We start from the raw sequence: 13,580 nt of genomic DNA on the forward strand, positions 1-13,580 counted from the left end.
TGTTACTTGGATCACATTTCAATAGTAAACCTTCCCTTGGGACAATATCTCAGCAGGTATACAGCTCCTCTAAACCCCTAAACTCCCTGCCTACATGGATAACCCAGGCCTTATGTGACCTAGCACAAGGTGAGAAAGAACTCCAAAGACTTGCAGAGAAACAAACAGCTGAAGTGGATGAAGTGAACCAGAGCCTTGATTCTGCAATTTTTGGTGCTCAGAAAGAAGAGCGCCGTCTGCTGGAGAAGGTGGAGAAAGACCATCGGGATGCCCAACAGAGACTGCAACAGCTCAAAAGAGAAAATGCAGCAGCAGCTCGAGTAGGCCAATCCTTGGTTGACCGTCAGCTGCGAAAGATGGGCCAGCTTAAGGAGCAAATTCTAATGTGGGGTAGATGTCCCACTGGACACAACAAAAGTCAGTTGCTTAGAGGAGTTAAAGAATTAATGCAACCCTGGGAGATCTCTCTTTCCCTGAAAAGAGTCACTTTCCAGCCCAGTCCTGAGTCAAATGTTATTCAGTTTGGGGAGATTAATGTCCAAGAACACAGCTTGACTCTTCCAGTTGGAGTCTGTGGACCACAGGGGCAAAAATGTGCTCTCCACACTGGCGAGATAAAACTTGACAGTCATGTGGCTGTATCAGACCAGCTTTGTGGCCCATGTAATCGCGGTGGAGAAAAAGAATCATCAAAGACAAACAGTGGAAGTAGCCGTGTTGTCAGAAAGATTCGCCTATCGACAGCTAAAGATGATGTGTTAGGTGAGAAGATAAAGATACCCAGCCCAAAAACATATAAAGTTTGGCAACGTAAGCAAGATACCTCAGAATCCTCTCAGGATGAGGACTCAGAATTGCTCAGTTCTGACTCACGTGGAGAAGACCTGTTTCTTGCAATTGATACAATGTCAAGCCAAGGAGAACTGGAGGCAGAAAGCCATGTATCTGAGCAAACTGAAATCAGTAGACATTCTTTTTCTAAAGGCCACTGGAAACAAAGAGTTCTTGTTCCAGTTTCAAGCCAAGAGCCATCCTGTCCACCAGAGGAAAGTAGACCTGAGGACTGTGATCAAAACTATGGGTTCCAAAGAGAAATGTCACCTCCTATGATGTCTTTTGCAGGACCTAAATCGAGTTATAGCTGTGTGGACCTCTCTTGCAAAGACCAACCACAGTATGGTCAAAGCTTTGGTGGACCAAGACGATCCCCTTCCCCCGCAGACAGCATGGACTCCAGTTACACCTACACTATCAGATCTGCCAGTAACCACAGTGGTTCCCTAAAAAGAGAAAACCAACATTCTATCTCCACCACTGACCTATCTGCCGGGGGTCGCCATTTAATGAATGGAAAAGACAAAATTCAGAAAAAGTTAAATCCGAACAATTTATCGAGGCCCCAGGGTCAAGGCCTTAAAAGATCTGAAACAATGGATTTAAAAGACCAGCATCTGAAAGACAGCTGTGAAAGTTCCAAACGAGTATCTCGGTCTTTGTCTTTGTCTGAAATAGAAGGAAGAGGAAGAGGAACCAAAACTGAACATAGTGGAGACAGAAGCAAAAAAGAACGAGGAGGCTCAGGCCTGCCAAAGGTTGTGGAAGAGGGACGAACACTAAGAGTGGGACTTCTGGTAAAGAAATTTGGTAAGCAGGGCTCAGGACGCACTGACTTCACTCTGCCTAGTGGAGTTCATGCCACAGCTCAAGGTCAGCTGTTTGTAGTGGACTGTGGAAATGTCCGTGTGCAGGTAACAGACCAACAGAAGACCATCGTGCAGCAGGTGACGCTACCGGCAGTTGACTCTACCTCTCGACACTGTCGCAATTTTTTTGATGTTGCTGCTAACTCCAAGGGCTTGATAGCACTGACATGTGCTGCAGAACGTGCTGTGCTGGTCTTTAACCGCCATGGTCGCCTCTTGCAGACCTTTGGGGGCTCTGGTACTCAGCAAGACTTTGAGGCTCCAAGAGGTGTCACTGTGACAAATCTAGATGAGTTTCTAGTTGCCGATATTCGGCGTGGCACTTTGACAACTCTGAAACTTGACCCTAAAACAGGAACCAAGATAGAGCGCACCGTAGTCACAGGATTTCACCGGCCCTATCTGGTGGCAGCGTGTCTCACTACAGGCCTTATGGCTGTGTCTGAGAGGGGCAATGAAACTGGACGTGCAGCTTGTATAAGGGTTTTGGAACCTGGTTGGAATACCATTCGCACATTGGGTGTATGCTCAGGCATGGGACCTGTGCTCACCAGCCCTTGGGGTATATGCATAGATGCAGATGGAAATGTTCTTGTGGCAGACTGGGGCAAGCAGCATCGTGTGGTGCTGTACCCTGCAGTTGGTGTGGGTCGGGATATTGTTACCCAAGGCCTTAGCAGCCCTAGAGGTCTTGCTTTGCTGCCTGAAGGTCACCTTGTGGTCTCAGATAGCATGAACCATTGCATTAAGATTTACCGCTACAAGTAATGCTTGCACCCTAGTCAATACTTGTTAAGTGATTTGATTGCAGTTTTCTGTCCAAAACAATTTGTACAAAAAAAATGACAAACTTCCTTTATTAAATCAGGCATGAAACTAAAGAATTGAAAAAATGATATATTTAAAGATATATTTGAAGAAATTAAGATTCATGCAATATATAATTTGAGTAATTTTTTTTAATGATTGTTTATTGTGATTACTATTTCTCTCCCATTCTTCATTGTTCTATTAACAATTTTTATATTCTGTAATTACTGAAAATAGTCAAATTGTTTATACATTATTACATAATCGGATTCATTCAGCTGTAGGTTTTGTTTTATCAGAACTATTCTATGAAATATGAGCATTCATATTACATACAAAAAAATATTAGACATTTTAGACATTATGTAGGCATAAACTAGTCATTGCAGAACAAAATGTTGTAAAATACCGATATCAGGATCTAAAATATTGTTTCTTGGGCAAACAAATTTATTCATGTAATCACATTATCTATTGGTTGTCGTTTTGCTGATTTATATGATTTGTGGGAATTGTGTTTGATTTAAACAATACTGTATCTCTTAGCTTCAAATAAACAATGTGGTGTTCTGAATATCTGGGTCCATTTTTTGTACAACTGATGACCGACCAATTCTGACCAATTCTAGATCTTTAATTAATAAAGGAAGAGCTCCTATAATCCAGGCTACCAAAACTATCATGGGGTATATAGATTTTGTTTCATTGCCTGATGTAAAATATTCAGTTGACTTGTCTTCTTTTCAGGTTTGACAAAATTAGATAAGCACAAACACTGCACAGAGCACCTACATCAGAACAATTTAGATTTAATGAAAAATAAACTTAATTTATATTCTGAGCAAAATATAAAGTATGCTTAAAATCATTTCTTACAATGATATGATGACAGACTGCATGTGTCTCAGAGGGTGCTTGTATTAGTCCTCAATCTCCCTGGTTGTTAGCTATTAGTTATTGTACCAATTGGTGAGACCTAGCTAGTGTCAATGATCAAACTGGGTTAAATAAAATTTTTTTTAGAAAGATGTATTCATTATCATGTACTGTAGTTCATTTCAACATCTTTTTGCCATTTTCTTTGGAGATTTTGATTAAAAACTACAACCTGAGTCTTTTTCACTTAAGTATTTACCCCTGCCTTATTAAGAATAAATAGCATGCTCCCAAACAGTCTGGAGTATCCACTTCTGGTTTCAGCCAGCTGGTACATTCTTTATTATTCTTCATCCTGGAATAAAGGATGGATAAGGTGGAATATTCACCAGAATCCCCAGAAGAGGACATCTTTCTTCTCATCAAAGAGTAGGAAAGGACCACCTGGGGCTCTCTGGAACACCAGAGATTTGCTTTTCAAGTATAGTAGTGACTGAACCAAAAGATGGTCTTGTGTTCTGGCTACCACAGAAGCCAGCCACAATGTTAAGCATGATTGTTTTTCCTGGATCGTTTAACAAATGACTTCTTGCCCAACTAACAAACCAAGCAACTTAATCACCAAATTTCATATCTACTTTCATATCCATATCCACTTTCATTTCTGACTTTTTTTTTTTTTTTGCATTTCCACTTTCATTTATGACTTACAATGAATTCTTCAATAGTTGGATTGTAAACCAATTTTGACAGTGTAAAATATTGTAAGGTTCCCTATAATAATAACTCATTCAATGGAAACTGTTATTAATTTATTTACTGAGGTCAAGAGTACTAGTGCAGGTAACTATTAGTGCAAGCTATCCTTGCATTAAAAATCTTAAATGCTCCAATCAAACTGATCTAAGGCTTTTCAAGACATTCAAAAGGGCGTTCCCCATAAATTTTAGCACCTGTAAAAATGTTAGACATCATATGGAATCCAGGGAGACTAATTCAGAGTGCAGAACACCTTTAATAACAACAAAGAAACAAACACAAACACAGGGAAAAACCAAAGACCAGGACACAGGAAGCTAGGCTAAAGTTAGTACAACAAAACTATGCACAGGGCAAACAGCAAGTGAACTCTTCCCCCCCTCTTTGATACCAGCTAGAACCTAACATGGAGAATTAAGACTATTACAATATAAGTTTACATCATAATTTCATCCTCAATCATTTGTGTAGAAAGGTTTTAACAAAGTGTGTAGTGCACAGTATCACAACTACTAATGCAATTATTAGTCATTTTTGCAATACAGGTCTTTATGAATAAAAAGTAACAGTACAGTGAATAAACCTTTTATAAATACCAACATTTTAACCCCTTTATATGCTCCTTAAAATAAAGTGTTTCTGTGGACCGTATAGTAAACTGCTATTTTTTAGGACAGGGTGTGATTAGTTAGTCAGTCGCAGTGTAACAATCTAATCAGGACACTCCATTTACTTTGAACCTAAGAATCATTAAAACTGTTTTGCTGGATACAGGCCCAAATATGAAAGGTACAACAGAATGAGTGCAAAAATGTTATAAAAACCATCAATAACTTATTGAGACCACTGAAAAGTATTTTCCAAACTGTATACCTTTCAGAATACTGCTCAGGACAGAGCTTCTCTTCTCCATGTTTGCTTATAGGAACTGTACTAAAGACCAGAGGTGGTGTCCAATTCCAATACGGGGAAAGGTCAGAGTCCAGTTGGTGATTTCCCTGCTCATACACGCCTGATTCAGCTCACCAGTTAATTCGGTTTAGTGCAGGAGTGTCAAATTCATTTTAGGTAATGGGCTACATTAACAGAAAAACCAGTTTCCTGACCAATAAAACATCAACATCTGCCTTTAAATGTGTTTGTATATCAGCATTTATCTTAAAGATACATTCTGAATGCACATACATAACAGATTAACACAATCCAATTCATTACCAAGAAAACAAATATTTCCAAAGAATGTTTTTATCATAGAGTGTCTTGCATAAGCATTGACTGCTCTTTAACTTTTCCATATTTTGTAGTGCTACAACCTGGAACTGAAATGGATTTTATTGGGATTATATGCCAAATATTTAGCGTGCTAATGAAGAACTATATATCATTAGCATATTTTGCGAGTTTATGGCCTGGAGTTTATTATTTGATTCATCCCCATATAACTCTTTTTTTTTTTTTTACATCTTTCAATTAAACCATGGTCAAAAAGCCATGTTTGGTGGTCCGGATTGGAAACATTAGCAGGCCAGTTCTGGTCCATGGGCACAAAGGGTTTGACACCCTTTGTTTAGCATGTGTATGTTAGAACAGGGAACTCACCAAGCACTGCTGGTCTTCCATCCATATATTTTCTATACTGCTTATCCTACACAGGGTTGCGGGGAGCCTGGAGCCTATCCCAGAGGACTCGGGGCAAAGGGTGGAAGACACCCTGGACAGGGTGCCAACCCATTGCAGGACACAATCATGTACACACACACACACACACACACTACAGACAATTTAAAAATTCCAATCAGCCCAAACGCATGAATTCAGACTGTGGGAGGAAACCAGAGTACCTGGGGGAAGCCCCAAAGGCATGGGGAGAACATACAGACTTCATGCACAGGTGGGACTCAAACCCACAACCCCAGAGGTGCGAAGCAAATGTGCAAATGTGCTAACCATGATACAGCCATTTTTCATGATACAAATGAATGAGGTAAATGATTAACCACTGGTCATACAAAATAAGTCTCAATCAGAATGTGGTGTTAAAAGCCTTCATTTGGAATTGTGCTTTAAATCAAATTATATATATATATAAGATTAATTTCATTTTGCCTATTGAAGTGTGTTTGTTTGGTTTATCTAATCAAAATTGTGAACATTATAGAATGTTCACAATTTGATCAACTTCTCTTCCATAACCAATGACTTGAATAATTCTGCAAAAGGTAATGTTTTTCTCAACAAAAAAAAAATCAAAGTCATTGTATGGCTAGTATCCTGCGAGCTGGTTGCCTAATCACAAACTTTTGTAACATGGGACTTTTCACTCTTGTTCTTTCTGAGATTGGCGGTAAATCACGTCATGTCCTACATATTGTCCAGAAACAGATAAACCCACACAGTCCACCACCCCAACCCTTCATGTGCGGGGGACCAGTATAAAAGCCTGACCTTGCTACTGTCGGAGTGCATTCTACGTACAATATCAGAGCTGACCTGGACAAAGAACACGGCTGATCATGAAGCGGCTCTTGGTATTCTTTTGTGCGTGCTTTGTTCTGCCTCTGAGCTATACAGCACCAGCGTGAGTATCTACTGCAAAGTTTAAAAAATTTAAATTAGACAGTTTAAAAAGTCTTTTAATCTCATATTATGTTATTCTGGGTACAGAGTACAGCGTTAGATCAATAAAGGGTGGTCAAAGTCATTAGCTCAGGTTTTCTTTTAACTAAATCAGTTAACTTTATTATTAACCCTTTAAACTCCCAGGTCCAGACTATTCCTCACTCTTACATTTGCATACCTTTCCTATTATTTTCACTGAAGATGCGAAATTATCCATACTAATGAATAATATGATTAAATGTAAATGTAAATTTGAACATAAACATAAATGGTATTTCTCTTTCCATTACAGCCACCATGCTGCTATAGGTTGGTTTATATGTTTCTACTTTACCAATTCATTTTTCTCTTTTCAATCATTGTATTGTATTTAACAGACCATTAAGCCTCATTCTATGAAATGGATTATGTATATTTGTGTATCTACGTGTGTATACGTGTATCTCCGCATATTTGTTAAATGTTGTGAACAATGCAATAGCTATTTATTTTACATAAATGCTGTTTTAGAACATGCTGAAGAAAATCCACAAGTTGATGACGATTCCCATTACAATGCCAAGTATGACCGCTGTGAGGGCATCGAGTTTGACGCTATAGCTCCTGACAAGAAAGGAACCGCACTCTTTTTTAAAGGTTTGTACAGCGCTTTTAACAATATACATTGTCGCAGAGGAGTTCTGGTATGAGTCTTGATGATTACTGCAGCAGAAGGTAGAAATCTATTGATACTTAATCTACAGGTGAGATTATACACTGAAGCAAAGCTGAGTGTTGGGCATAAACTATTTCGGAAAGTCCAAATCTTTAAGGTGTCCATGTGGGACCATCAACAACAGCAACAATGGCAGAAGTTGAAACACAAGCACATAAAGCTAAGCAGAAGAAGAACATCAGGATGGTGTCACACCCTGGAGGTGTGAGGCGAACATGCTAACCACTAAGCTAAATATCTGCTAGGGCGTACGGTGGCTTAGTGGTTAGCACGTTCCCCCGTGACCCTGAAGAAGGATAAGCGGTATAGAAGATGGATGGATGGATGGAAATATCTGCTTTGATCTACTTTGTTAAGGATCAAAAATATTAGGGCTCATAAAATCACATAATTGCCAGAAGGAACCTTTTAGTGCCAAACTTCTGATTTGCCGCTTTGCTGACAGAATAGTGAACATGTCTTTGAAATGTTATTCTTATCCAAATGAATTCACAAAAACATTGGTGAATTGATGACTTTGATGTCAACCTCCACAGGAGACCATTTATGGAAGGGGTTTTCAGGCCCTGCTGAGCTTGCAAATGCTACATTCCAGGAATTAGATGAATATCATCACCTGGGTCATGTGGATGCAGCCTTCCGCATGCACAATAAAACTGAGGAAGACAGCAAACACCATGACCATGTCTTCTTCTTTCTGGTACAATATCGTATGGTTTATCATCCCATTACACATTCTCATATCTACATTAAAGGTCATTAGGATTTTGTAGTCTTCACAAAATGTCTCCAGGTTTTATATCTTCAATCAGGCAGCTTCAAGAAATGAACATATTCCATCCCTAAAATAATTGACCTGCTTTTTATGTAAGTATTATGAATTTGATACAGTAGGATCAATATATTATAGGATGACCAAGTCTTTAGTTACTACAACCACACTTTGGAGAAAGACTTCCCTCTGGAGATCCAGCAGGTGTTTCCAGGTGTTCCCAGCCACCTCGATGCAGCAGTGGAGTGTCCAAAAGGAGAGTGCACTACTGACTCGGTCCTGTTCTTCAAGGGTGAACACATTTTCTCATTTCTATTTTCTTTCTTTTTTTTTTTTTTTTAGAAATTAATATATTGGTCTAAACTTAAAGACAGTTTTTATTCCAACTCCCTTTATTAAGCAGCTACACATTCATTCTGTTGTATTTTTACATTTTAGGTAGAAGCTCAGAAAATTAGCTTTTAAGTGCTTTTAGGTAATTGAATTATATGTGGGTGTAAGGTGATCTTTTTTTATGTTTTATGATGATATAATTGATTACAAAAGAAGAATTGCTTTCTACAACTGTAGGTTACTAAGTTATGATTATTGGTCATTGTCTTAAAATGACCAATGACAAGTGAGTTTTCTCTTCCACATTTCACACATGTTTACAAGTGTCAATATATTAGACAATATATATAACTTGAACATATATTGTTTTTTATTTCATGACATGACAATCTTTTCATCAAATGTTGGGTGGAACTCTGAACATCAGGGTTAAAATTCATTTGTTATATTTTGCACATTAAACACTTTTTGATGCAAAAACATTTTTTTTACAAATACAAAAACAAGCCAAGTTTCATTTTGATATTAGTATCAGAAAAAGAAAAAAAAAACACTGCTCTTAATATTTTCATTCTTGTGCTGTACTGAAGGGGAATCTTTTGTCTCCTTTCAGGATTAATCTTAGTCTTATATACAATGGAGTCCAAATGTCTACTCTTTTCTAATTTAATCACTAACTTTCATTACAAATTATATTCTTGACATCAACTTGAGTGAGAAGTAAAATCTCTGAAATATTTACATGAATTTCAGAGTTTCTTAGTATTTGGTATGTCCCCTTTTTGCTTTAATGACAGTGTGAACTCGAGCTGGCATGAGCTCCACACATTTGTGCAAAACTTTATGATGCATTTTAGATCAAATCCGTCGGCATGTCATCTGAACACATGCTTCAATAGGAGAGATTAGGCATGAGGAAAATCTGACCTTTTGTACAAAGCAGTTTGGTCAATATCACAATCAATAACTTGGTCAATATCACAAATTTGCTTACATTTAAATAGGGACCTAGAAATAGTGCAGAATCTTGAATATCAAATATTCAAGATACTGAACATGGAAGCTAAACGCTTCCATTTTTCCCCCAATTTTAAATAATAAAAAAAAAATTGATTTTCAATGTGGTCTCAAACTTTTGGACCCCACTGTACATTACTAGATCAATCTAAGACGAGGAAATGGGTCTGTAATTGCATATAAAGTGACATATATATTATATATTTAATCATCAGGACATGAAGTGTACAACTTTGATATCCAGACCAAGACCGTGAAGAAGAAGGTGTGGGATCACTTGCCTGTCTGCACATCTGCATTCCGCTGGCTCGAGCACTACTACTGTTTCCATGGTCACAACTTTACCAGATTTCATCCCCTGTCTGGAGAAGTGGAAGTTAATTATCCCAAGGAAACTAGACGTTACTTCATGAGATGCCCAAATGTTGGTGTGTGGTCAAGTCCTCTAAATGTGTTACCTAATTTCCTACTTTTTGTTCCGATCTCTGTTGACTGGTGATCTGTTAAGTCAATGCTATAATCACCTTAGACAAGCAGTAGTATTAATATTGGATAAAGTTGTTTATGTAGATAAAATGATTAAAATGCTGTCTGGCAGGGGATTGTCTAGATAGCAACTAGCTATTAACACAAGTTAAAAAGGATATGAACTAACTGTAGGCATTTGCAGCCAAGTATTCAAGGTGATTAAATCTTCTCAAATGAGTCTTAATTTACAAGAGTTTACAGTACCTATCTAGCCAACTGTAATGTTAACTTCATTTAACTTACCATTTTGACTGCAACAACTTATATAATTGACTTCTGTAGAAATTGAAAACCCTAATATTAGCTGTGAAGTAGCTGCGATCTATTCAGATTAATGCAAGAAAGTTCATTCATGCAAGAGGTTTGTTTAACCTTTGGTTGCAAGTAGGCAAGCTGGAGTTATTAATGTTGCTGAAGCATGTTAACATTACATTGCATTACATTAGGCATTTTCAGTCCAGTATATAATTGAGTAAACCTTCTCAATTGAATGATCTTAATTTTTACATAAGTTAAGGTACTGTACATAAGTTTACAGTGTCAAACTTAGCCAATGTAATATTATAAATAAAGCATAAAACAAAAAGCTAACATATTCCAGACAGTGAATCTACATACCGTAATTTAAGTTACTGCCTCTTAGAACACAATTTAACATACAGGAAATCAGGAAATTTATTCAAAATACAATATGAATGCAAATATAAGTGTATGTATTATATATAAGGTATATGTGAATGGAAATGGAGGTACAAAAATGTAGTGAATATACTGTATAATATGATCATTTTCTGCAAATCAAATTAGCCCGCACATTTTTTAAACACTCAGAACTTCAGTAAATCTGGGTTTCCTTGTATCATTTCCCATAGGTCATATTTTTGTTTTTGACTTTGCAATGTAGGTCACGGGGCTGGCCACAGAAGGCCGCGCTGTAAACTTGATGCCATCACTACAGACAGCACTGGCAAATCCTATGCATTTATCGGTGAGTACAATTTCCTACAACAGTGTTGGTGAGAATAGTGAAGTGAGAATACATCAATTTTCATATGATAAAAGCAACTGGGAGTTATCAATCTTACTACAATTTCAGGGATAATGTACATTAGATTGGACACACACCGTGATGGCATTCATCCCTTCCCCATTGTAAGATCATGGAAGGAAGTCTCAGGACATGTAGATGCTGTGTTCTCTTATGGTGACAGGATTTACATCATCCAGGTAAAACGAAATATTGTATTCCATTTTCAGTTAAAGATCAAGTCCATTGTGTCAAAAAATGTACGTTTTTAGTGTTCAACAGTTTTAACAATGCTCCTCTATATATGCTGTACCTGTCATATTAACTCATTTGGCATCATCCAAAGCAACTTATAATTAGGCTGAGCAATTGAGGGTTAAGGGTCTTGCTCAAGAACCAAACAGTAGTGGCTTGGCAGTACCAATGACTCACATTTCAATCAGTAGTCCATAGCCCTTACTACTGAGTTACCACTGCCCCACAAATAATTTCAATATCTCTCCTTTTTTACTGGTTTTTATGTAAGGAATAAAACATGATAGGTCACAGTGTTAGAGAATAATAATCACTGATGCAGTAGTGTGATGTGACACAAAGCAGAGTTACTGTTACCACCTGATTATTTGGTTAGTTGATTATTTTCTAATAACAACACATCCCAAAGTGTTTAATTCCTCTTGTACTTCAATTACAATTCTTTATTAATTAAAGAATGATGTCATACTTTATATCTGTTTATAATTACACAAAACTTCCACAAGACAAGTTAATAAGACCAACAAAAAAAAAAAAACAAGAAGGGGGGGGGGGCATGGTGGCTTAGTGGTTAGCATGTTTGCTTCGCACCTCCGGGGTTGGGAGCTCGATTCCCACCTCTGTCCTGTGTGCACAGAATTTCCTCCAGGTACTCCAGTTCAAAGACATACGGAGTACGCTGATTGGCATCTCTAAATTGTCTGTAGTATGTGAACAGGTGTGTGAGTGTGTGTGCGATTGCCTTGCAGTGGGATGGCACCCCGTCCAGGGTGTCCCACACCTTGTGCACCGAGTTCCCTGGTATAGGCTCCCGTGACCCTGCGTAGGATAAGTGGTATAGAAAATGGATGGATGGATAAAAGCCAAGAAAGAATAATGTCCTCTGCTCTGACAATCAATTATTTTAATCCATTTATTATTAGTCTTAGATTATGCGAAGTAGCCACCAAACAAGACCCTGTGAACTGAGTGTTACTATAAAAACGATATTGTATTATAATAAATAGTACACTGCTATAAAACTGTGGCAGCCAGCACTTCTGTCACACTACTAACACTGCTAGTGTTATAGAATATAGAAAATATCTTCTGAACATCTTCTGACCAATCAGAGTCAAGAGTTAAACACAGCTGTGGTATAATGATTATTAAGATGCAAATTAACCGATGACGTCAGTACAATAAAAGTGGAACTTACTAGGACTAAGTGTATGTGTTATTGCATTACTACTTTATTGTACTAAATACTTCTGCATTGCAATAACTAACAACTAGTAAACATTTAACCTCTTAAATTCCTAGCATCCAGTGGTCCTGATGTGACTCTTATAACTCCTGTTTAATCTCACTGTAGTCACTGAATTAATCAAATAAATAATATGAGTATAACAGCATATTCAGCACCTAGTAGTATGTATTAGTAACTAACATTTAATAGCTAAAATTAGTTATGGGTACTCATTCATTTGTATAATTACTGTAATTAGTGACTTTTAATGTAAAGTGTTGTCATTTATTTTGACAGCGTGATCAAATTTATATCTACAAATCGGCAGCACATTACACACTCATAGAGGGCTATCCTAAACCGCTGAAGGAGGAGTTGGGCATTGACGGACCCGTGGATGCTGCATTTGTATGTGACGAACATATTGTACATGTTATACAAGGTATGTGTCTTTTTAAGGTCAACAAGCTCAGCATTTGTACACGATTCGAGAGTCTTATGAATATGAATGACAGAATTCAATAGTTACGCAAATGAATGAATTCTATGCACAAATGATGTCCCGTACCAGCTTCAGTTCAGTCTGAATGAACGATTTAGACGTGACAGAATTTTTCACACAGGTCAGAAAATGCTCGATATTGATCTGGAAGCGACCCCAAGAGCTGTGAAGACCGAGGCTCCACTGCCCTTCTCTAAAATTGATGCTGCTACATGTCACACTGATGGTGTGAAAGTGTTTGTTGGTGGGGAATACTACCTGTACCAGAGTCCTAAACTGCTTGCTACAAGCAAGATTAACCCAGTACCCCACAAGATCTCATCTGAATTGTTTGGTTGTGAAGAATAGAAGCATCACATGAAATGCATTAAATGCTGTTCTGTCAAATTTACTGTCCATCACAAATTTGAATAAACATTTCAGGTCATTTTTCTTA

At 37.7% G+C, this 13,580-nt stretch overlaps 2 protein-coding genes across 2 annotated transcripts; both read left to right on the plus strand.

The window, feature by feature from the left end:
• The first annotated feature begins 1,430 nt into the window (after positions 1-1,430).
• On the plus strand, positions 1,431-2,471 carry LOC128602399 (E3 ubiquitin-protein ligase TRIM32). Its single transcript, XM_053616166.1, has one exon. The coding sequence runs from the start codon at positions 1,431-1,433 to the stop codon at positions 2,469-2,471; it is 1,041 nt and encodes a 346-aa protein (XP_053472141.1).
• Positions 2,472-6,585: 4,114 nt separating this feature from the next.
• LOC128602164 (hemopexin) lies at positions 6,586-13,580 on the plus strand. Its single transcript, XM_053615759.1, has 10 exons — positions 6,586-6,726; positions 7,060-7,076; positions 7,278-7,403; positions 8,019-8,182; positions 8,393-8,546; positions 9,820-10,032; positions 11,037-11,120; positions 11,229-11,359; positions 12,940-13,084; positions 13,266-13,580. The coding sequence occupies exons 1-10, from the start codon at positions 6,662-6,664 to the stop codon at positions 13,490-13,492; spliced, it is 1,326 nt and encodes a 441-aa protein (XP_053471734.1). The 5' UTR covers positions 6,586-6,661; the 3' UTR covers positions 13,493-13,580.

This window comes from Ictalurus furcatus, chromosome 26 (genome assembly GCF_023375685.1).
Source record: "Ictalurus furcatus strain D&B chromosome 26, Billie_1.0, whole genome shotgun sequence".
In the NCBI taxonomy this organism is placed as follows: Eukaryota; Metazoa; Chordata; class Actinopteri; order Siluriformes; family Ictaluridae; genus Ictalurus; species Ictalurus furcatus.